This window comes from Sylvia atricapilla, chromosome 2 (genome assembly GCF_009819655.1).
Source record: "Sylvia atricapilla isolate bSylAtr1 chromosome 2, bSylAtr1.pri, whole genome shotgun sequence".
Lineage (NCBI taxonomy): Eukaryota > Metazoa > Chordata > Aves > Passeriformes > Sylviidae > Sylvia > Sylvia atricapilla.
In genome coordinates this window covers 36,150,282-36,175,745 of record NC_089141.1, presented here as the reverse complement: position 1 = coordinate 36,175,745, position 25,464 = coordinate 36,150,282, and the positions used below count along the sequence as shown (strand labels likewise).

Below are 25,464 nucleotides of genomic sequence, written 5' to 3'. Positions count from 1 at the left end.
TAATCTGTCTGGCCCTTACTGCTGCACTTGTGTATAAAGCACAACAGTGTCCTCAGATAAAAGATCACCACTTGCCCTCTCATGTATGTGGGAAATGGAGCTGTTGTTAATGTATACATTTATCAGCTGCATGAAGCAGGCACTCTCTGGCTGATGTAAATAAGGTCTCGTCCTCCTCAAATCCCACCGTGAGCTCACCTGTCTGTTCCTATTAATCTTCGAATGGGGCACTCACAGGTTTGAATGAGGATGTTAAGAGAATATATCAAGCAGTGTTTGGGACACTGCAGAGGCAACTGAAGAACATGGTTTTCAGCCTCTTTCTGCTACCCTGGAGCCAGATTCCCTTGCCAAAGCCCAGTGCACTTCTAAATCGGTTCTTCAGGAGCATTTGAGAGTTGTGGCAGCCTTAGAGAAGCATTTGGGTCAACACAGACAGTAGGGTTTGCAGCAAGAGTTTAGAAGTGTCTGGTTTAACAGAAGGTCAAACACCTCACCACCACTTTTGCCTTCATGAAACTGTCTAAGAATTTCACTAACTTTCACACAGGTCTGTAGGGCTGTTCTAGAACAGAGCACACGGATCAAGGAATTATTAACTTGCCAAAGATAAACAAAGATATATGTAGTAATTATGTGCAGCTTAGTAATAAATAGAAGATATAATCTGAAGGCAGCAAATTGCATCAGCTTTAGTTTTTAGCAACAGTAATATCAACCAGGAACTGCATAATTCCCCATCATCACTCAAGAGCAAGCTCTTGATCTTGAGCTAATGTCCATGACTGGGAAATTTCAGAAAATTCATCATTTCAGTGACTTCCTCAGAGGTTAATTCTTGGACATGAACTGCCTTTCCTCTGTCAGCTAAAGCATGAAATAATCTTTACCCATCCTGAATGCACGTAGGCAGCTATGAAAACCTGAATATATTTAAAGCACTTGGAGTCTATTTTTCCTGATTTATGTTTTCTCAAAGTTGTTCATATTTCTGCATGGTAGCATGGGAGCAAGCTCTTTAAACACACTCATTGCAGACATGTGTGGCTGTTTGTGCTGTCCTCTAACGCAGCACGCAAAATGCTTCACATTCTACTTTATATAAAATGGAGAAGAAAATGTCAGTTGCCTAGATGAGGAGCATATGGACCTTGGAGCATAGTTTCACCCCTAGAAGCAGGAAATTTAACCTATAAAACTTAAATGCAACTTCTGTAAAGAAGAAAGCATAAGACTTGTTGAAGTTTGCAATCCATCACTAGGTGCATCCAAACCTGCCAGGTGGCTTAAAAAGCTCATGCTTATTGCCAGTACTGAAGCATGGACAGTGCAACCACATACAGCAGACAGCAAACCAGGAAAAGAGTTAAAGAGGCAGAGGGAAATAAGGATATTCACACGTAGTCAGGTGGAGAGAGATTGCTTCATCAGAACAGGGTCTCTATGAACTCTAAATACCTTGCCCATCTTCATCCCTTAATTTTGACTCCTTGACTGTCTCCTTTGAGATAAAGCCGACTCTTGGCTGTGCTAGAACCAGGAGAGGAATAGATACCCACTGGCACACCTCCAACACAGAAAAATAAGTGTACTGTGCTGCTGCCATCTGCTTGTTCCAGGCTGTCCTGCCCTGGGGATGTCTGTGTGGTCCTGAGAACACCCTCTGTCCTGCCAACTGTGTGACCACTGGCCTCACTGATTTATGTAAATATTAAATACTGCTATTCTGAACTTATTTTCTGGTCTAATTTGTGTGGTCTGAAGGACTTGTGAGTTCGATCTACCTCCAACAGGAAGGGAAATGGAGAAACAGAGAGAGCAAAGTTAAACTATCTAACTTGAATCAGCATGAAGAAGTCTCTTCTAGGGTAGGCATCAAGATACATGTGCTATAGGGAGAGGCAACCTTCCCCAGCCCACACTGAAAGAGAAGCCTAAGGCAAGTGGGCAAGCCTTTATGAGCAAGGTTCAGTTGTCCACCATGGACAGGAACATCTGGTGCCATTTGAAATGCAGCAAAGAACCCACTCACAGATGTCCAGAGATCCAAGAGTCTTATCTGGAGCTAGCCACACAAAGGTGTGGAAGACCAAGGCAAACAGCTGTCTCTTGCACAAAAGGATGATAAAAATTCATGTACTGAAAATACATAAAGGTGACTAAAATTAGATGAAATTATGTCAGCTCACACTTTTTTGGATCCCTCAAATCACTTTTTACATGAGTCAAAGCCTGTCCTCTCAGAAGTGTCATCAGAACCTTCTCCAGATGCCAGCCTGGAGGGCCATTGCAACAGGGGCAGCTCCTCATGCTGAGCACTGCAGGGAGACCTGTGAACCCAAGCTCTTCTGGAGGGCAAGGCTTCAAAAGAAAACATCTACATAATACTAAATATAATAAAAACTTTGATTTGAATAGAGAGTTGGCTTGACTGAGGACAAGATATTGCACTTCAGAATTAAGATTACTACAGATTTGAAGTTATTGGTTTGGGGTTTATTTCCAAAATTGAAAGAATTCTTTCAGGGAAATCTCATAGCAAAGGAAAAGAGCAATTTTGTCCTTGAAATGTTTTTTATTGTATACATTAAGAACTTAGTAAAACTAAGGAACTCATTCTTCTATATCTAACTTTTCTCTGTATACTATCTGTCTATCTATCTATCTATCTATCTATCTAGCTATCTATCTATCTATCTTTTCTCTATCTATCAACTTGAAATAACTAATAGTCAAAAACTACCAAGACATAAAGACAAAAAAATTTGTGTAATTTTGATATTAATTCACTGTGCAATCACACTACACGGACTGAAGGACTTAAATATGCTTGGTTTGCATCAAATTATCCCTCTCTGTCCTGCATTTTAAACTCATGCAGGAGATCAGTCACTTGCAATTAGGACTAACTTGGGACAGGAATAAAACTTCAGAGCAAGGATATCATCTGAAAAAATGTAAATGTCTGGAGACCAACAGTCCTGTGTTTTAGCTGACAGGATCAAGGACACAATCCAAATACCTGGGCTGGACACCACAGATTAGTTCATACCCTCTAATTTCAAGAGGAACTGCCAGTTCATTTTGATGCAAATAGCTTAGATGCCTCAGGCCCTGGCACTCGATGTTCTCAATTTTTTTGGCTTGCAGAGCAAAGTAAACCAGTGAGAGGTCGATCCTTGCAGACCTCAGAGCACCATGGCCTCTGCTCTACTTTCCCAGTCCTGTGCCTCTGCTCCTAGGTGAACTCTTCCGTGCAACCAAACTTTAAAAATTCCCAAACGGAATTTAACAAACCCCAAACCTTTCCAGACTCCCAGAGTGCTTTATTTCATCTCCTTCAGAGCACTAGCCCTTCCAGCTTGTCCCTGTCCAGAGGAGAGACACCCACCCTTCAGAGATGCCCTTCCTCTCACCTGGAAGCACTCCGTTTCTCCCGAGCCATGAGCCACAGAGAACCATCTAAAGCCCATCAGCAATAATGCAGCACATTTAACTCAGGAAGGCAGAGTATAGGTGTGGTCTTAGGCACAGAGACCACTGCTTTGACCATTTTTATTTTTTCCTGTCAGTCAGCATCAAAGCTGAGTAGCTGCAGCCCTCTCACTACAGTGCTTACACTTACAAAGCCGTAAAGTGCTCACTACAGTGCAGATAATTTCTACAATACATAGAAAACTTCACTGGTACACAGCACTCCTCACTTTCTTTCAGGTATTCCTCTGTTCTTATCAACAACCCAGGTCAGAGTCTGTTCCATCAAGGTCAAGTAATAAGGTGTAAGAGTTAAGAGGTCAGCTGAGTATCGTAGAGTCACAGAATGGTTTAAATTAGAAGGGATCTTACAGCCAGTTCCAACCCCTTGGCACAGGCAGGGACACCGTCCCATATCGGGTTGCTCAGAGGCCTGTCCATCACAGCTTTCAGCATTTTCAGGGATGGGGCATCCACAACTCCTCTGGGCAACCTGTGCCAGTGCCTCTCCATCCTCACAGTAAAGAATTTTTTTGTGATATTTAATCTAAACCTGCCCTCCTTCTGTTTAAACTCATTATTCTTTGTCCTGTCACTACATGCCCTTGTAAAAAGTCGCTCTTCAGCTTTCTTATTCCCTTCAGGTACTGGAAAGAACTTGTATCCCCTAAGCTCAGAACTGTTGGAGATACACTAGAATATCTTGGCTGCTATTCCAGGAGGGCCAGATGTCTCTAACAGGGACTGTAACCTCTGTTTGACCAAGTGGACATCTCATAGGTCTTATAGCATCTCATGTGACACCAGCCTATGTGAGCATTCAAATCAAGCTCTGAAACATCTTCTGGGTACAGTGGCACTGCTCTTAGAAGCAACCGTGAGTTTATCAGTCTGAGACTTGTCCTGCCTCACAAGACTAGAAACAAGTCAGTCAATCACCTCCTAAGATTGTGCATTTCTCCCCATGGGTTACTCTGGGAGCTTGAAGTGAACAGCACAGAAGCTGGCACCCAAAGCTGCAGCCCTCCTTCGTGAGCAGGGAGTGAAGCCCACCTCAAAAGTCTCTTCATTGGTGAGATTTCTTTTTTCCTCCTTAAAATAGATGCATTAGCTGAGAGTCATTTAATTGCAAAAGATAACACATTCAGGGAGGAACTGGTCTTCTTGGTATAAGCTTGTATTTTTACAATCTTGGTATAAGCTTGTATTTTTACAATCCTTCCTTTCATTCCACTGTATATCAGCAAAAACACTCCAGATTCAGATGAACTACCTTATACATCCTCTTTCTCTAAGTCTCCTTCATCCCATCATGCAATGCTTTCACTTACATTGTGTCCTACCACATCTGTCCTCCACCCCTCTTGGTCTTTAAATGAAGTTTCTTCTGGAGAATTTTATGCCTGACAAGTTTTTGGGGTTTTTTCCCACGAGATGAAAAACAGCAGGGTCAGTCCAGACATTCTCTGCACATGTCAAAGAACAAATTCAAATCTTGCTTTGGTATGCTGAATTTAGTTGACCCTCACAGGAAGGGTGCAAGGTCAGGTATGTCCTCCCAGGAGTGTCTGATTGCAGAGCAAACTGAGACCTGGCTGCATTCACCCTCAGACACATGCTCCTTCAACCTTTTCCTATTCCTGCCTACAAAATATGCTGCAAAACATTTGTTCATAGAAAAAAGACTCCGTACATGTAAGTTGTTTTAAAGTTTGTGGAACACCCATTTTGAACAAGGAAGGCAAATCAGAGAAACCAATGGCTCCACTGCCACTGGCAATGGAGCTGCAGTTTCTAGGACCTTGTAGCAGGTTCATTTAAGGTGGAAGGGAGTGTTTCTAATTACCATCCAAAGAAAGTGCCTTTAAAATGCATTGTGTCCCTTTCTGTATTTAAAATAATTGGGTCAAATTTAAAAGCCATTACTCAATGAAAATAGCATTTGATTATAAATATAAAATATAAATATTTCTCCTAAGGCAGGTTAAGTAATCATCTGGTTGTCAGACTTTTTCATATCTTTTAATTTTCACTTCTTTTTAAACACTAATTATAGAGTCTTCCCACTAGATCACTGCATATCTTACCAAAGCCTTTATTTCCCCTTGTACAGAGAGGTGTCACAGAAAATATGAAGTCCCTGCACTTCTCTTTTCTCCTCACAGCCATCACCTATGTGCCTATGTGTTCCTTCCCATCCTGCTGATGGGATATGCTTAGCCTGTGCCACTGCCACTTCCATGCACAGCTACTCCTGTCTGTCTGCAGGAGCTCGTGCACTGCAGAAAACCTTCCAAAAGATTTGGCCTTTCAGTCAGAGAGCATCTGAGAGGAAGATGTCTGAGACTTCCCTGTGGAAGGGAGCTACCCACTCCACAGAGGAACAAAGGTATCCAGGAAAGGATATACATGTACCCTAAAAAAGGCAGATTTAACATAGAATTAGTTATAAAGATCCATATGTGGACCATATATGGTAAAGATTGACAGAGCAACTAAAAAGATATCAGTGTGGCAACTCTATAATAAATGTACAATAAATGTAACCAACTTAATTCTGTAATGCATATATAAGGATTTTTTCCAGAATTATTTCTGTTTACAGAGAGCTTCACAAAGTTAAAAAGTCTATTATCATTCCTATAGTTTCATTGAAGAGTCCAACACCACCTCACTTTCCTACCACTTTCCAATGACTGCTTTAAGAATCGTCATGTAGCTCCTTTCATTGGTCAGTGGTAAATCTTTTTTTCTGTTTCCTAGGTTTATTTTGATCACTGCTGAGAGTTTAGTCTAGTCACCTTTAAACAGACAAATTCTTAGCCCTATCTGCTGCTTTAGCCTTGTGCCTAGAACCCACAGAAATATGGAGTACCTTCATACCATTTCATATCAGACAAAATATAACATTTCCCCTACTTTAAGCCAATCTAGTAATACCCCTCACATCAGTGTTCCATTATGCATATCAACACTAATTCCTATGCTCTTAATCTTTGCTCCTCTCAAAAATAAGATTGGATATCTACTGGAGAAGGGGGAAGGCTGCAGAACTGTCAGTGTTTTTCCAAAGACTTACACTGCGCATCTGGTTCTCCAGACCTTTGGGTTTGTCACTCTGTGTCATACTGCTTCTTTCGTTGCAAAGTCCAGCAAATACTCAGCAGTTTCTTTATAAGGCACCGCTATTTCCACTGATTTTTTTCTGATTGTGTACTCAATCAAAGAACATTATCATCACGCCTCTATAACCTAAATTAAGTAACAGAAAATGGCTCTGAATATACCAGGCTTAGTATCTCTGAGTGTATTTTTTACATTAACTTTTGCTACTGGAATTTGGGCTTCTTGGAAAAGCAGAAAGGATCAGCAGAACAGAAACCCAACAGAGATGGCCATGGTTGGAGGCAGGAATATAAATGTTTTCATTGGATTGTTTACTGCAACAGGTAAGTTTTCTTAAAAGACTTTAAAAGATTCTTCTTAAAACACACTGGGTGACTTTTCTTTCAAAGGAAGTGAACTGCTTTAATGTCAGGGTAGATTTTGCCTAAGTGTGACTTTAAAGGAGTATGGTTTCATGAATCATTTTGGGATGGATTCTTACAAACCTCTTCACACTGAGCAGAACCTAATGTTTATGTAGATTCTTTTAAATTAAAGAGATTCATTTAAGAGTTTAGTTAAGAGTTAAGAGTTTAATTTAAGAGTGACAAAAGAATACAACACTTTTCATTAAGGAGGACTGTGGTCTTAATGGTGAACCAGTTTCTGATATCCAACATAACAGAAGAATTTTACTCACAGAGAAGACCAGTTCTGTGTGAAATAAGTTGTCACTCATGATGAGCATTGGTCTCTCTCTTAAAGAGAGAGTTCCCCTCAACTTCTCTTTTCTCTCACTGCTGCCTGGCATAATCTGAAATTTGCTTCCCTGACCTGTTTTTTGTAAAGGCATTCCCCAGTGGCATTTGCCTGGCTAAGACACTTAAATCATTGTTGTAGGTTTGTTATCTGACTGTATTGCCTGTTTGCATTTATTTCCTGAATGTCTATTTTCTTAGACCCTGTATTGCTCTTGAAGGAGGGCAATTATCCAAAGGCAATCCCACTTCCTCTAGCAAAAGTTTTCCTCTGAGAAAAAAATGTAATTAAAAATTACTATATTCAAACTGCCTCTAAATGTTTAAACATTGAGCTTTTCCATGCACACACAAATATCCATTCTTGAAGCTGAAAAATTATTTAGAATGAGATTCTAATACTATTACCTTTAGTCAGCAGCACATCTCTGTATGGCAGAAAAATGCAAATAAAATAGAGGTGTGATTAAATATTTGTATGATAAAAATGTTTACAAGTTCTCAGAATGTTCTGCACAGTTAGTTGAGAACATGTCTCTGAACTCTGACCTTTTCATCTTCCATGATTACAGCCACCTGGGTTGGAGGAGCATATATCAACAGTACAGCTGAAATCGTCTACCTGCCTTCAAAAGGATTACTGTGGATCCAGGCACCTGTGGGATTTGCCTTGTCCCTTGTTATTGGTAAATAATTCATGCAATTAGGACACATAAGCTTTAAAAATATCATAGGAGTATATTAAGATATGTAACAGAATATAGGGTACATTTTAAATATGATTTTGTTTTTATCAGTCTCCCATATATTGAGAACAAGCATTTATAATGCTATCCTCTGAACTGAAACATCAGTTAGGGTAGCTTGAAGTTAGTGTAGAATTTTGTCTTCTTGTAGTAATTTATAGAACAAAAATCATATCCGAGGATTTAGAAGAATGTGTCTATGTGCATATTGCTCTTTTCACAAGGTCGCTAATTCACAGACTATTGAGAATATTGGTATCTCTTTTTTTCCTTGGAATTTCTGTGTAATGAAATAATAGTATCTTGATTTTTCCACTAAAATGCATTCTTCTGAGTAGTCTTGTCTCAGGATGAACATGTCGCGCCTCCAGCTTATGTCACTTTATAGCAGGTCGTTTTTTTGTTAAAACTAAGCTAAGTGTGCAGTGTTCTATACCTGAGCTGCCATTTCTAACTCTGAGAATTACTGGACTCATGCTGAGGCTCAGCTCTCTTGCCAAGACAAAAGTTGCTTTCAGGCCACATTGTGTTATACCATAACTCTCTAGGGACAAAGGATGATGAAAGCAAGGAGACCTGTGCAGACCTTACACAGGAATTTCTAAAAGAACAATACCCTTTATTCTCAAGTCAAAGAAAAGAGTCCAACTGACGTGAATATGAATCAGGCTTGGAAATATATTGCCAGCACTGCTTATGTGAGTAATTTTTACTAATGAAACTGAGGAGTGCAGGTCTGATCCTGCAATCTTTGCTCAGGTCAGTGGTGCCCAGACAAGCAGTCCTGTTGGCTTCAGGGTTAGACACCATATGTATTCTTTGTTTTTAATGAGATGGCTGCACATCTGAGGTTCAATATTTAGGTGAAGGTGAGTGGGACTCAGCTCAATGCGCAGATTAAAACAATATAGTTCTGGGAAGAGACAATGAAGCCACCAAATGAAAAATGTAATCAGAAAAGGACCATATATTAACAGGTTGAATCACATGACCAAGGACAAATCTCTACCTCCTTTTTAGCCAAATCTGAGTCTTCAATGCCTCTCTGTCTACTGACATCTTTCACAGGATGTTTTTCAGAAAACTTTATGTCTCAGATCGGTACGTCTTTGAGAATGCAGAGGAGATTATGTATGGTTATCCACTGAGCTAAATTCCTCTTAGAGTCACACAGGTATTTTGTGCCATTTGGGGTACCACAGGGGGTCCTCTCTGGCCTCCAGCAGCCGCTCCAGAAAGATCTAGGTGTGTCAAAAGTATTTGGTCACATATATCAGCTGTAAGAATATATCCTTTATAAGAGGGGACCTCTCAAATGGATGAAACCTCACGTTTAACAAGTGAATTTAAACTCTGGTGTCTGGTTGGATGAATCATTCTTTAGGGATCATTAAGTACGAATTCACTAAGTGGGTATGATACATATATACCATATTACTCTTACCTTTTTTTTTCCTGGAATATAAAACATGCAAAATTCTACCAAAATGTCACTACTTTCTGATAGGTGGCTGCTTCTTTGTAAATCCAATGAGAGCAAAGAATTACATGACAGTGATGGACCCCCTTCAAGAAACTTATGGGAACATGATGGGAACCTTACTCTTCATTCCACCACTGCGAGGAGAGGTGTTCTGGTTTGCAGCTATCCTGGCATCCCTGGGTAAATACTTACGCTCCTGTTATATTTGTTAAAGGACTGACAGAGTGTCATACACATTTGGGAATTGTGGAAAGCTGAGCTTCATGTCTCCTTTTGTGAGAGGAGCAAGCATTTCTCACTTCTAGAAAATATGTTTTCAGGTTTAAAACAAATAGTGCTATATATTCATTATATTATAAGAGAACCCTTTCAATGCGAGTTTGTACCTTCCTCTTGCCTTTAGGAAAGCAGATGTAAAAAGGCAAAGTGCCTTGGCAATGGCCATACAGCAAGGTGAAGCAGTAAGAGCAGGAAGGAATCATGGCCTCTGGAGTTCCCACTGTGCACACTCTCTGTAGACCGCATTTTTCATACCGTATGTTGTACTGGTGCCAGAGGAATAACATATCTTTATTTATCCTGTATTCTGCACATATGAAATCTGTCTTAAAATACTTGAATGCTGTCCTTGTCTACAGGAGCAACAATGAGGGTCATCTTGGATATTGGAGGCTCTTTGGCTATCACCATCTCGGCATGCACTGTCATACTTTACACACTGCTGGGAGGCCTCTACTCTGTTGCCTACACCGATGTCATCCAGATGGTTTTCATCACCTTCAGCCTGGTAAGTCCTGTGCATTTCTTTAGCACCAGTTTTCTAACTAAAGGGAAAGGTCGTGTTCTTCTTTTCAGCATGTCTCTGACCAAAAATAACTTCCTTGACCTACAGTTCCTCTTTAAGACAACAGGTTTCCTGAGAATGTTACAGTCTTTATAAGTCTTTGTACCTTATGCATTTAAGATTGCTCACACAAGCCACTGGCCTTGCTGGGTGAACACAAAAAGGTCTGCACAAAAGTGAAGTTTGCAGAACCTGTGTAGAAACATTTTGAATGGAAAGTGATCTGTCTACAGAAAGGATTAATTAACCTGAATTACAGACTCATGTTCTTGATGATGCCACGAACCAGAAACATATAGATTTATAGTAAGGAAGGGAGAGAAAGGAAGACTTTAAGGCTAGCCTTAATCTTATGTAACTCTACATTCTACATCTACCTTAACTTAAATATATATTCTCCCAAAACAAGGACACCTGGAAAATGGTTAACAAGTTCCATTTCTATCCTAGTGGATCTGTATCCCCTTTGCCCTGGTGAATTCTGCAATGGAAAGTATTTATTACACTGCAACCCATCAATCTTACCAAGACCCTTGGATTGGGAAGACAGAAAAACAGTATCTTGGAAGGTGGCTGGATGACTTCTTCTACTTGGTATGGAGTATTTCTTGGACAAGTGGTTGGGAGGAGGAACTGTGGGGGGACTGGAAAGCTTGTGAGTTCTAGCAGCCAGTAGCCCTACATTGCAAGGTCAGCTGGCATGAGCTGGAGGTGTAAGACTGTCTCTCAGCACCCCCTCCAGCAATCTAAATGGACTGGGGAGACCCAGGACTAAGCTGTGGGATGAAAAGAAACAGTAGGGACACTCCATCCTTTACCCACATGGAGGAACATACCTCTTGGGTAAGACCATCCAGGTAGCCAGGTCCTCTTCTGGCACCAAAATGAATAATTTCCTACCCTTTGAGATACTGGTCTTGCAACCTCAATAGTGTGCTTTTAACATAAATACGTAAAATTCCCTCTATTTGGAAAAAAAAAAAAAATTACATGACTGCAGGTCATCAGCAAGCACAGTGCGATTGGCTCCACAGCACAACACAACTTTTGAGTTACCAATATAGCCAAGACTCCAGGAGGTTGTTCTGCTCTTACTAAACGGATAATAAGGACACACAGAAGCTTGTTTGGTGAGGACAGAATCTTCAGATTTTATCTGATTATTTTATCTGCTAAGAAAGTGAAAATTATGGTTTTGTTTTTCATTTTAAATGCAGAATAGCTAATTTGGATAGATTTATTTAGAAAAGCTGCATTCCTGAAAAAATTTGCTTTAACTTCCTCTGTGCCTGATTCACAATTCCAAACAACCATTTTTCAGCTTTCTCCATCTGCCAAACCATTAACCTTTTTTCATTAAAATTTCACATCCATTGCAATGAAAACAAAGGAAAAGGGAATTCTCAACTATCAGAAATATTATCCTCAAGAGTTAGAGCTAGGCAACATTTATGCATTTGAAATGAGAACTTGGTAACACTAACGATTATTATGGATGATGCCCTACAGCAGCCTAGTGGGTACCACTGGTAACAGATAAATGTTTCAGGTGCTTGGGAGCATCCCGTGGCAGACTTACTTCCAAAGGGTGCTCTCTGCTGCCTCGACAGGACAGGCAAGGCTCATCTCCTATCTCTCTGGACTCGGGTGCTTTGCAATGGCCATCCCCTCAGTGCTCATTGGGGCAGTCGCAGCATCAACAGGTAAAACAAATTGTTTGTCTCTGAGCAGTCAGTGTGTTTTCGGCAAAGGTGATTAAAATGGGATCCAAAGAAGTCCTGATGGAGACTCTGAATTACCCCCTTCCATGGTCCTTGACACCAAGACAGGTGATCCGTACCAGAAAATGTGGAGCCCTCTGAGGTACATTGCACAGCTACTAACAGATATTGAAACAGCCCCAAGACCTTTTTTAAGCTATTTCCTTATGATGAAATGACTTTTCCCATACTTTGTGTTGAGGAAAGATGAAGGCAGACTCCATAAAACCTTATATAATCCTATTTTGGAAGAAATTTTATGCTTCCTTCTGCTCATGCCTTAGACATGTAAGGCCCAGCAATATTACTACAGTTGTTAATAAGGTTCTTGCTCAAAGGAATCAAGAAGTTCAGTCCTGTAAACTCATGTAGGGAATCAGTCCTGTGTTGACAGTGAGCAAGGGTAAAAGTGCAGCCAGATCACTGAACATTCAAGGAAATCAGGTGGAGTGATGACTTCATCCAATTCCCTTTTTCTCATGTGGAGTGTCTAGAGGTTGACCTTTAATTAAGCCAATTCTGGAATCACACAAAGCACACCTATTTCTGTAGACACTACTGAGGAAAAGGGAAATTTTTGATCTGGTGGGAGGTGCAGTATGCTAAGGGGAATCAGAAAAGTCCACAAAATAACCCAAAAAATCAATCTAAGTCCTAAAACACTGAGTAGATCTCAGTTCTTAGCCCTTATGTGACTGGCCCCTGTGAAAAGGCAATTTCAAAGCTAGCAGAAGTGTCCACAAAGGATTTGTTGTGACTTTTCCTTGTTTCGTTTTAAAGACTGGAATCAGACAAGCTACGGTCTTCCAAGTCCATTTGAGAGAGGGGAGTCAGCAATGATATTACCACTTGTTTTACAACACCTCTGCCCAGCATATATCTCCATTACTGGTCTAGGAGCCATCACTGCTGCTGCAATGTCTTCTGCAGATTCAGCTCTTCTCTCCACTGGCTCCATGCTCGCTCACAACATCTACAGGAAAATCCTGAGGAAAAAGGTACCTGGCTGCAGCATTCAGTAGTTTTGGTGTCAGGAAAAACAGTCATGCTTCAAGGTCATTTCTAAACCGGTCTGCGAGTAGAGGTGTGTGTCCTTCAGCTGCCAAACTGATTTCTGCAGATACAGCTCCAAACATAAGCCAGGGGTGTTCATATCCTTGGAAGGGGTACCAATACCCACACTGGTGAGCTTTGCTCATTCTAACATGACTAGTATGAAATTTGGACTAAGGAATTACTGGAAACAGCATAAAACCATGACCATTAAAATCAGAGGGCCCCTCCAGGGATGCCTGCCTTGCCTGGCTGCTGCCGGCAAGTAGTGCCTGAAAGCATCAGGGGCCTGGGGAAAACCAGCCCAGGCCAGGGCAGCGCTGGCCATCCTGAAAACACTGTGTCTCTAATGCTGCAATCTCTGCTTTACAGGCTTCAGAGAAAGAGGTGTTGTGGGCCACGAGGACTTCCATGTTTGTGTTTGGGGCTGGGGCTGCTGGTCTGGCTTTTTACTCCAGCTCTGTCTACGACCTCTGGTTCCTCAGTGGGGAGCTGGTGTACGCCCTCCTCTTCCCCCAGCTCTGCTGTGCCCTCTTTGCACCCAGCACCAACACTTACGGATCAGCTGCTGGCTTCCTGCTTGGGTTCCTGCTGAGGCGACTGGCAGGGGAACCTGCCCTGAGCATTCCCCCCATCATCTGCCACCCAGCCTGCTCCCTGGTGAATGGGGCCTACAGTCAGCTCTTCCCCTTTAAAACATTCACTGTGCCTCTCACCTTGGGTACAATCCTTGCTGTTTCACACCTGGCCAAGGCTTTGTTTCAGAGAAACCTCCTCCCTCGCAGCTGGGATGTTTGCAATATCATGGGGGGAACTGCCATCCTCATCCCCTTGCAGCAGGTGGAGAAACAGGAGCATTTGCCAACCACTGCACTAGAAGAAAACCACGATTAAATGTGAGGCTTAATTTGAAAGACATGGTGTGTTCAGCAGTTAGAGCATGGCACAGACAGCATCACTCTTTGCCTTCTTCACTAATGGTTTATTTAAAGTCCTCATCGAAAATAAAGAGGCATTCAGTTCATCCAAGCAGAATATGTGAGTTTGAAGTCAGCAGCGATTAAAGTCACACGGTGATGGAGCACAATCTTGTGGTGGTGACCACAGCACACCTTGGGCCCCAGCAGTGGTTGCTTCGAGGTGCTCCTGGTATTCCAACTGAAAGCAAAGCTATAATCCTGCTCCAACTCTTAGGGTGTTCCCAAGTCACATACTTTTCTCACCACAAAGAAAACAAATTAATGTCTGATAGACTGGGTATTCTTGATTTAAGGAAAAAAAAAAAAAAAAAAAAAGTGAGTAGGCCTGTTTCCTTTACACAGAAAGGGGTTTAGCATAATCATCCCTGAAAAAAAATCAAACTTCTGAAAACACAAATTACTGAAAGCAGTGCAACTGCCACAGCAGTGCAGCGGTAATATCAGTCCTGCACCATTCCTTATATGCTTTACAAAGCTTTTTCGTCATACTACAAAAGTTTTTGCACATCTCTCCCCACTGCAGTAGATCCCTCAGCCTGGGAATGTGTGACACCCCCTCTATACAACCTGGTAGGGCTGCAACAGGTAAGCAAGATAAACCAACAGCCCTTAACTATTCACTAACGGAGATTTACACAGCCACTACTTACAAAAATGTAACCAGATAGAAAAACAGAGGTGCCAGACAGACTATTGGATGAATTTTGTCTAAAATCTGTTAAATCACTTCTGTCAAGGTTTTACCCTAGCACAGCAACAGGATGGTGTCTGACGCACACAAACTGGTGTGTGAGAACTCAGAGGACTGTGATGACAGAAGGGTGCTGGAAACTGATCCTAAACTTTCCTGCAGGGTCACAAAATCCTAAAATCCTGAAGGCAAGATCCCAAAAGATTCAAGCCACAGATGAGTACAGAAAAGCCCCAAATACCTTGTTTGCATAAATTCTCAATGGCTTGGAAGACAAGAAATCCAGATAAATAGTGAATTTGGACTCTAGCCTGAGGTCTGATGGACTGAGAACAGTCCCCAGTGAAACGGGATGATTAAGATGTGAGCTGAATTAAAGATTCAGGAGGATTCTATAGCAATGGCTCACAGATGGCTGTTACATTTCCCTCAGTAGCTGTGCAGGATCTTACCAGGGTCAGTTGCAATCCACCCACAAGAGCCAGCAGGAACCACACTCACAGTACCTTTTCAAAGTGATTGTGGGAGCTGCTGTGAGTGGAAACACCTGGCACTATTGAAAGCAAGATATTTACTGGCATAAACAAAATATCCTGCAGCAGAGTAACCCTCACAGCCAAGTCAGCTGCTGAGTTGAAAACAAGGTGCTGGGCTGTGATTTACTTCCAGCATGTGCATGCACAAGGTGAGAAGCTCCACTGGTGCCACTGCAGCAAGCTCAGCAAGGAGCCATGACACTGAATTTTACCAAGGCAATTGCCTTGGCTTGGGAGGAGGACTGTCAGCCCTGCACTCTAGATAGAGCTTTGAAGACACTGCTCCCTGTGGGGAATCATTTATCTCTTTTAAAATATCCATCCACACACCACGGTGGAGTTTCTGCTCCCCATCAGAAAAGTATCATATAATCTTCTGTTTTGTACTAGTGTTAGTGAACACCTGGGCACATTAACCTTCATATGCACAGCAGTCCTGTTAATACACTTTGTTAAACCAAGACCAGAAATTCTCTCCTGTGTCTCTAGAGACTGCCATGAAATATTAATTATAACATGTCTAGAAAAGGGAAAAAAAAAATCCTTGGTTTAAAAAATCAAAAGCTTTGCCATTGACTATGGCCCTAGGCAGTCACCCACGGGAATCCTTCCCACATTTGAGTGGGAGCATGTGAGGTTGTGCTTAGGCAAGGGAGGCACCAAAGCTATCATTACCTCAGCGCCAGGAGAACAGGGCTCTTGTTAAAATCACAGCTGCTGGATGCTGATTCAAGCATACTCCCCTGAGAGATTTAGGGGTGACCTAGTTTGGGGACCTGTCCATCCCCCTATGTGGAGCAGATCAAAGCTGACATGCTGCATTTGAACCAGGGCACCGACCTGCTGCATGACCCAGATAAGAGTGAAACCCGAATGTCCTCATGACAAAGTTATCACCTACTTCCTGACCATAGAACCATAGAATGTTAAGGGCTTGGAAGAGACTTTAAAGGCCATCTAGTCCCAAGCCCCCTACCATGGGCGGAGGTGCCACTTACTATGTGAGGTTGCTCAGGGCCCCATTCAACCTGGCCTTGAACACTTCCAGGGACTGGGCATCCACAACGTCCCTGGGCAACCTGCTCCTGTGCTTCACCAACCTTTGAGTAAACAATTTATTATCTAATCTAAAAATATCCTCTTTCATTTTAAAAATACTGTGTCTTGTCCTGTCACTATCTGTTCAAACAAAAAGTCTCCATTCCCTCCTTTTTATAAGCCCCCTAAAGGTACTTGAAGGCAGCAATGTGGACTCCATGGAGCTTTCTCTTCTCCAGGCTGAGCAACCCCAAATCTCTCAAACTGTCTCTATAGGAGAGGTGCTCCATCTCTCTGACCACCTTTGTGGCTTCCTCTGGACCCACTCAGCACATCTTTCCTGTGCTGGGAACCTAGAGCTGGATGTGGAAGTGCAGGGAGGGTCTCACCAGAGCAGAGCAGAGGGACAGAATCCCTACTCTCACCCTGCAGCCACATTGCTTTTGATGCAGCCCAGGATCCAACCCACACAGCAGCTCTGACAGGCAAATGCCTACATCTGGAGGTACCTCTTCACTCCACTGTTAGGCTCAACTTCTGCTTTTACCCTGCAGAGACACAAAGCTTGACATTGAAGCCTTTCTGTGCTAACAGGCTTGGCATGGCAGGCAATAGATCCACAAGTTCCTGAGAGAGCAGCAAAGGATAGCTGTAGAGTGTCACCACCGCCACCATGTTACCACCCAGCGTCACCACAGAAACTCACAGAGACTTCAAACACGAGAGTCTTTTTTGTCAGTGGTATCTGGCATACTCAGCCATACTTGGCCTTTGTAAAACTTCCCTAAATTTCATACTACTAACAGCGCTCTGCTTTGTGTGAATAGAGGAAAATGGTGAAGACACAATTACTGTAACTCTCATGAATGTTTACCATTTTCCATCCTTATATGACTCTCTCCTCTGAACATCTCCCCAGCAAGCTTAAAAAGAAAACATTCATCAAGGTTGGACAAAGTTTTGGAAGCAATTAGCTGTAAGTAAAATAAATACAAAAGTACTTCTGTCCTATACTTAATGCCCAAATGCCTAGTTGTTCCAGTCCAGCAGACCCAAGGTCCTTGAGGTGTTGCTAGCATTGGGGATAATGACCCAGCTTCCATGAAGTCATTCTGTTCATGGATTACAGCCTCCAGTTCAATATTCTTTTATTTTTCTTTCCCTCCTATATAAAAAATTCACTTGGGCACTGAAGGGCCCTAGTTTACCTCTCCACATGTGGTTTTACCTCCTTTGACCCTTAGAAATGTCCATGACAATGATTCTACACAGTTTCAGTTTTCATTAACTTTTCTCAACCTAGACAGCTGCTATACAAAGCTGCAAACACCAGCATCCAGCTGGTTTTGCCTGGGCTGGCAGGATCCACTGAAATACCCTGAGGCTTCCATTGTCCTGCCTTTCTTTGACATTTTTACAGTTCATCTTCGGAGCATCTGAGATGGTATCAGACTGAAATTTGATTAAGAAAGAAGAACCATACAAAATCAATGTGATGTGCATTAGGCAGATTAGCAACTGGCAGGTTTGAAATGTAATTACAAATAGGAAATTACCATCCAGTACCAGAACCTCTAGTGAGGTGATTCTTGGCATCGTGCTATGGAACTGCACTTACCAGTGACTGGGTGGGCAATGAGAAGCAGTCCACATCATGTGCTCAGCTGGTCAAACGAGCTGCAGGTCAGTGTGGGGTCACAGACAACCTCATGCAGGTGTCTACAAACAGATCAAGTGTATCACACCCTAAAACCGTCCTCAAAGCAAGGTCTGAGTGATGCTATGCACTTCAGTCAGGATTTAGGTAAGATCAGTGTGATACTGATCATGCCCCAAAGCATGCTCCTGCTACTTTGTCTCTTCTTTTTTTTTTTTTTTTTTTTTTTTTTTTTTTTTTTTTTTTTTTTTTTTTTTTTTTTTCCCCCCTCACGGGGAGGGTTTACGACAATATTCGATGTCTGGAAGTTACAACTAGACAAATTAAGACTATAAATGAGGCTCAGCATTTTAAATGTAAAATCCATTAAGTAGAGCAAGTTGGCAAGGGCTGAGGTGGATTTGCCATCACTGAAAATGCTACAGTGAAAGTGGAAGCTTTTCTCAGTTATCCCTCTGTTTTAAGAGGAATCCATTCAGTGTAGCCCTAGGGCATCTGATGTCTGGCCCAGAGTTCAGAGTGACAAATGCCAGTAATGCTGTTCGTGCCTTACTTCTCCCAGCCCTGCTGGAGATGAGCAATCAGGAACCACTGAGGTAATCACAGCCACTTCTGTCTTAACACTGACACTGCTCAGAGCCCTACTTGCACCCTTGAACTCTAACAATGAGAAGTCAAGAACACAGTGTGATTTGGATTTCTAAATCTAAACTGGGTCCTCCATCAGCAGACTCTGTATCCTGGAACCCAAGCAGTCAGTTCAAAGATGAGAGAAGAAAGTCTCCTTCTCTAAGTGGTGGTGCTGCATAACCTTCTCCAGCAGGCACCTACCCATCCTGCACTGAAAAACCAGGTTTTCATCTCTGGTGTGTTGGGAGCAGTTTTAAGTCCTCCACACACATAGGCTGAGGTGGGGCATAAGGCCAATGCTGTAATTGGTGTTGTGACGTCAGTGTGTGGTGTGCCAGGGGGAAACCACCCACTGTGCCTATGCAAGGGTCTGAGTGTGCCTGCCCTAAGTCACCTGTACTTGTTTCCACGGGTGACACCATAATTACACCACCATTGCTCAATCACAGTCATTATTTGAAAGGCCACATGCCTGACATGCTTCAGCAGCTGTTCTGCAGGGCCAGGCCGGCTCAATTCAATTCACTTCAGTGCTCTGTATTCCCAGCTGCCTTCCAGGTGCTGTGTCCAGGCACAGGAACCAGCACAGACAAGGAGGTTGCATGCAGCGAGGATCATTAAGTCTGGCTCTCTAGAGAGCCCTATGGCAGCCCCTGCTTGGTGCTTCAGCAAGCCCATAGTGAGCCTAATCAGTGGTAGAAAAAAAAAGAGTTCTGGTTTTGGCTGTTCAGATGCGATGAGGACACAGCTGTGTCAACAGCTGTTGCTTTTCTTAATTATTACTCATGTTTAATTTTACTTGTTGCCCAATCTGTACATATCAGATTAAGATATAATGTATATGTCCTGCATATTAGGACAGTGATCAAATCAGAGATGAGAGACAGGTTTGAGCACCTGGAGCATCCCAAGATTTGAGATGAAAAAAGCTTGTGCTATTCTAGTAATGGACAGCAATGAAAAGGAAAAAGGGGGAAAAGAGAGGGGGAAAAAGAAAAAAGGGAAGAAACCCTTTTGCATTTATCCCTTCCCTTTTTGAGATTGTTTTCATTCTGCACAAAGTGGACAGACGTGCCATTCACTGTGCTGAATTCTGTAACTGAAAGTATTTATATTGATAATGAACAACAGTGAAAAATACCATGGATCAGCAAAGTTGAACTAGAAACTTGGAAAATGGTCAGGTGAATCTTCCTTGTGATAAAGGCTACTCTTGTATATTCTTTGTATGGTATAACACTAACCAATAGACACTAAATTGGAACATTGATGTGAAGTGAATGGTTGGAGGAATGACTGACCTTCTGGTGTCCAAAGTGGAACATAATTATTTTATTTAATTGGAATTATTATTTTACTTTATTTTTACCACTACAACATGAGTTAATCAGTGACGTCAAGACTAGAGGCAGCCCCGGCTGCAGTGATAATGCACTAGCGGAGTTCACATCCTGAGGGATAACGGTCAGGCAAAGAATAAAATCAGGACCCTGAATGTTAGGAAAAATAGCTTCCAATCCTGCAAAGAGTTAGTCAATAGGACCCCTGTGGAAAACTGCCCTCAGGGGCAAGGGAGCAGAAGAAAGCTGAGAGATCTTAAAGGGCATTTTTCCTAGAGCATAAGAGCTTTCAATCCCCAACTATAAGAAATTAGGAAAGGAAGGCAAGAGATCATCATGGCTGAGTTGAGACCTGCTAGAGAAATTAAAGGGCAAGAATGAAATGCACAGGCAGTGGAGCAGAAACAGGCGTCCTGGGAAGAGTATAGGGACACTGCTCAGGTGTGGAAAGATCGGGTGAGGAAAGCCAAGAAGCAGGTGTAGTAAAAGGAAAAGGGGTATTGGTTTTCAATTGGTTTTAAATTTCTATTAGATATAAGGAACAAAATCTTTACAGTGAGGATGGTGAAATACTAGAACAGGTTGCTCAGAGAGGCAGGATAAAGACCACCTCAGAGACTCAAGATAGTGAGGATTTATTTTCTCTGTTTTGATATAAACTTCCTAGAAAAAAAGCAACATTGTGCTTTGGTTTCCATTGAAAGAACATGGGGATATTCCACTCTCTGTGAATACAGAGGGAGGATGTATTGTCTAGGAAGATATTTACTACCTCACCAGCACCCCGTGGGCTAATGTCAGCCATCCCTGTTCAAAGGTGTGCACCTCCCATTTGATAAAAGCTGTTTCCAAAATGTCTCTATGCTGCAAGATGTTTATCCATGCTGAAAATGTTTCTCTGAGAATGCACAGGTGCTTCTACTATGCATCTGTGCATTCTCAGATAGACATCTCAGATAAACATTTCTGCATCATCATTTGATTTCTTTTTCCCTCTATTTCCCTAATCTGCAAACACACAAGAAGATTTAGGCAGTCTAGATAGCTTAAAAAGCAGATGAATGCTTACAGACCAGAACTGCCCACTGTCTTTCTTCTTAGAGTTATTGATTGATTTGAGGTAAGAAAGGGGCTTTTCATACTCTGCCTCTGCAGAAAAAATAAAAAGCAAAAAGAAAACACTGACATGCAAAGGCAGATTTGACCAGGTTCTGCTTCAGATGCTGAAAAATCCTTTTTCACCTTATACAAATGGAAGACATGTTTTTACACACCAAGACCTCACAACAAATATTCTTCTTACTTCTAGAAGACCAGAATAAGCCAAGCCTGGATGCCTAACCTCATGTGAAAGACGAAGGGCCTGCAGAATGTTACTTATTTTTTAACTAATCCTGTGCCAGGTGCACATTTCTTTGCTGGTTTGGAAGCCTGCAGCTCTCTCCTGCTCTCTGCCAGCTGTTTTCCAGCTCACTGCATCATCAACCAAAACCAATGGTGAGCAGCCTCTGCAGCCCATCAGACCAGGCAGATGCAATGCCCTGCAGTAGCTGTTAACATTTCTTCACTGAGTTTTCTCCTACGGTTTCTTGCAGGATGAAATTATCTCTAAAGGGCTATCTCAGGTCTGTAATCTCTTTGAATATTTAACTCTGGTGGGTTTTATAATTTCTTCAGCAAAAGACAAGGTCAAACCTTTTATCAAGTCCAAAAAAGACATCAATGCAAAAGGGTGAGAAAAAAAGTGCAAATCCTCTGTAAGAAGCACTTCAGTGTACTCACGCAGCATATTAGAGAGCAAAAGGAGCTTTCTGGCTCCTATCTGGCTGTTGTTGCAATCGTTAATGTGGTTTTGTTCCATTATTAATGGCACCAGAAAGAGAAATCAGGCCCTCCAGACAAACTTGAGAGACTGTTGTTTCACATCTGGAAATGAGAAGAAAGAAAAAAAAATTAAAATAATGGAAATAAGCAAAGAGAAGGGGAAGAAATATTAAAATACTGAGAATGTAGCAGTAAAATCTGCAGATGCTTACAGCAGGGTAGGAATGGCAAACTAAATCTTTTACAGATCTTGGAAGTCATTCCCAGAGCCTGGTAGCTAAAGGCCACTTTGTAATTAAACAAAGACAACCTAATTTTTTACTGTGTGTATTATATAACTTGGTACATTTATGTTTCCTAGAACTCTGATTGACAAGCAGAGAAAAATAAAATAAGAAGAGTGCCATTAATGGATAAAAACCCTACAACCTGGAGTGGCATATTATTAGCCTAACCTGAATGTGGTTGGACATGATTTTAATAAAAAACTTTGTTAGGAAAATATATCATTAATATGCCAAGGTAAGTAAAATTAAGAAAAACACTCCAATCTGGCTTTTCTGTAAAGTTACCCTGAACTAGCTACCAAATCCTGCAGAAGAGCCAGGCAGGGTGCATCCCTTCACTCACACCTGGCAGAAAGAGTTTCCTCACTGAATCCTTGCACCAATGCCCAAGCACCAAAGCTCAGGATGTCCACAGCATCCTCTTCCAACTCCAGCCCAACAGCAGGTGCTATCTGTTCAATCTCATCCCCCATTGCCTTTGGGGTGCTGGGAGGCAGGCAGGTGGTGAGGGAATTCAGAGGGGTCAAACATCAAGGTTAAATTCAGTCAGATTGGTTGCTGATCAACAATCCAGCCATCATCAGTACAAGAGGAAATTACTTCAGGTTATACTGAGAACATTACTAAAAATTGCTTCTCTGAAAGGACTGTCAACCACTTGAACGGGCTGCCCAAGAAAGTGGTGGAGTCACCATCCTGGAGATTTTTAAAAGACATGCAGATGTGGATCTTATGGGCATGGTTTAGTGGTGGACTTGGCAGTGCTGGGTTAGTGGTTGGCTTGATGATCTCTTCCAGCCAAACCGATTCTATGATTCCTTGAAGCCAAGTAATTCTCTCTGTAGTCACCTGTTGGGGCTGCACTCCATGGCCTCCAGCACCAGTCCCCACAGTGCAGCTTATAGGGCCACACTTCTCCACAGGTTGCAGGCAAGAAAACTGCCCTGAAAATTGCCCCTGCCCTCTGCTGCTCCTCTGCCTTGCCAGCGGGCCCCCACCCTGCCCAGCTCTCACCCAGCACTGCCATTTCACACCCCAATGCATTTCTGCTTAAGAGAAACCTCCTCCCTTGCAGAGGGGATTTTGCAGCACAGAGGGAGGAAGCACTGCTTCCAAGGGGCTCTCAGAGAGAGAGGAACCAGCCAGCTTTCAAATGCATATGGTTTATAATAGCTGGTTTAAATGCTTTCTTAATGCTGAGCACTTAGTGATATCTATTTCTTGAGGTGCAGTTTTTATTTAAAGAAACCAAACCTCTAGATATTTTATCATTTTCCCTTTAAAAAGAAGGAATATAAAAGTTCTTTGCTCTTAATTATTGATGCAGAACATAAACACAAGACTTCTTTTCATCACAGGACTGAACATTTGACCTATGGTAGCCAAAACTGCAAAATTTGAGAGGAGCTCCAAGCCTGATTTTCAGTTTCATTACTAACACCTGCCTTTCCAATAGAGTGCATTTACTCAATGCAGACAGTTCGACACATTTAAAATATACAGGGTTCAATTAATTTTATATGAGAATATAGCTCATAAGTTGTGCTGCCAAAAGAGTTCACTGGCCCACAAGCTCAAAAGTAGTTTAAATAAAGGCTGAAAGAAATAAAAAAGGAAAATTACACCAAGTCACATCATGATGAGACCTTCTTAAATGCTCTGAAGAATAAAACTGCCATAAAGTGATAGAATCAGGAAGAAACTTTGTCTGACAGAATCACTCCCAGGGGAAGCAGTACACACTTTTTAATGCAATTACATTTTCAGCAAGGACACCCAGGCACACTGTTGATCTGATGCAGCAGAGGGGATTTGGCAAAGCACAGGAGCAACTCAGACAGATGAGATGGAAGGGAAGCACTTCATGGCCTGCATCGGCAGATCAAGTGCAAACACACTTCCAGGCAACCCCAGTACCACAGCAGGCTGCAAAACCTATGTGAGATCAAACACTTGGGCAGTACGTCCTCACTGACCTCTCTTTCCCTGCCCTTCATCTGGATATCATTGCTGAAGCTTCAGGAGATGCACCAGAAGTTGGTGAGCCTGGATATTTTTTTGCACCTGAACAAAATCTAGGCCCTGGCATCCATGAGGATTGCACTGTCTCTTGTCAAGGCCTGACTTAAGTCCTGGAAGTGCCCCCTGAGGTGTGCATGAAAGAAGCTGTAATGCCATAAGAGCATGGCAGCACATGATAGCATCACACTTGATGGAAAAGCCCCAGCAGGAGTGGATTCCCTGAAGCTGAGCCCTGCACAAGCCTCACTCCTGCTAAGCCCCCTGCCCAGAGCTGTGCTTCAGCTGTCCAGAGCCCGTGGGACTCGCCTGTTCTCCTCACAGCCAGTACATAAGGAAACTTGCATTATTCCATACACTGCAGGGGAAAGTGGCTACTCAGTGCAGGTGGCAGCTGTCCCTCGTGGCCTGGGTGCCGGCCCTTTCCTCACTCACCGTGAGGAGCCTGTACTGACCAGCATGCTGAAACACCTCTCTTTGATGCACAACTCTACTAAAGAAAACCTGAGGAGAGGGAAATCCAAGAATGGAAAATCTGCAAAAAGGCTGATCTAGTGTTTAAGTCTTTCCTTGGTCAGCGGGGCAGATTATCTGGGGGTTTATATGGCTTCTGGTAACCATGTACAAGGATGCCTCTGAGCAAGGATAGAATTTCAGGATTTCATGTTTTCTGATCCTGTTTCCCACTATCTCACACTGTCCGGTTCTTTTGAAAGAAGAACAAGGACTGCTGGGGACCTCCTCTGGACGACAACAGAAGGGAGAGAAGAGCACCTAGTGTATGTGCCGGGTACAATGGGATGGGAACCAGGTTCATTTTCCAGAGTGGTCATCTGAGAAAATCGCTGGAGACACAGAGATGCTGCTCTCCAGCCCTCGCCCCATCCACGTCTCACCCGCAGCATCACCAGACTTCTTTAAGCAAAAAAGTCAGTATTAACAACCCGAAGAGAAATTTTCCTTGCGGATGCCAAATGACACTTAAAACCAGCTGCTCGGGCAGGTGTCCCGATCCCGGGCTTGGCTCCAGGCTCCGGCCGGGCATCGGCAGGGCCGGGCAGGGCTGCGCGGCTCCGCGGCCGCCCATCGCGCCCATTTCCCGGCTGGGCGATGGCCGGCGGCCGGGCAGAGCCTTCTCTTCCTCAGCCAATTGCATCTCCAGCCCGGAGCGGAGATCGCGGAGTGTGAGGCGGGGGAGCGCCCGGGGGCCGCTGCGGGGGGACGCTGCGAGCAGCTCCG

The 25,464-nt window shown here is 42.8% G+C and overlaps 1 protein-coding gene across 1 annotated transcript; it reads left to right on the top strand.

Moving 5' to 3' along the window:
• Positions 1–6,745: 6,745 nt before the first annotated feature.
• Positions 6,746–14,711, top strand: LOC136375673 (high affinity choline transporter 1-like). The gene is made up of 8 exons (XM_066341325.1): positions 6,746–6,923; positions 7,910–8,023; positions 9,591–9,746; positions 10,205–10,353; positions 10,861–11,004; positions 11,960–12,113; positions 12,951–13,168; positions 13,596–14,711. The coding sequence occupies exons 1-8, from the start codon at positions 6,746–6,748 to the stop codon at positions 14,115–14,117; spliced, it is 1,635 nt and encodes a 544-aa protein (XP_066197422.1). The 3' UTR covers positions 14,118–14,711.
• The last annotated feature ends 10,753 nt before the right edge of the window (positions 14,712–25,464 follow it).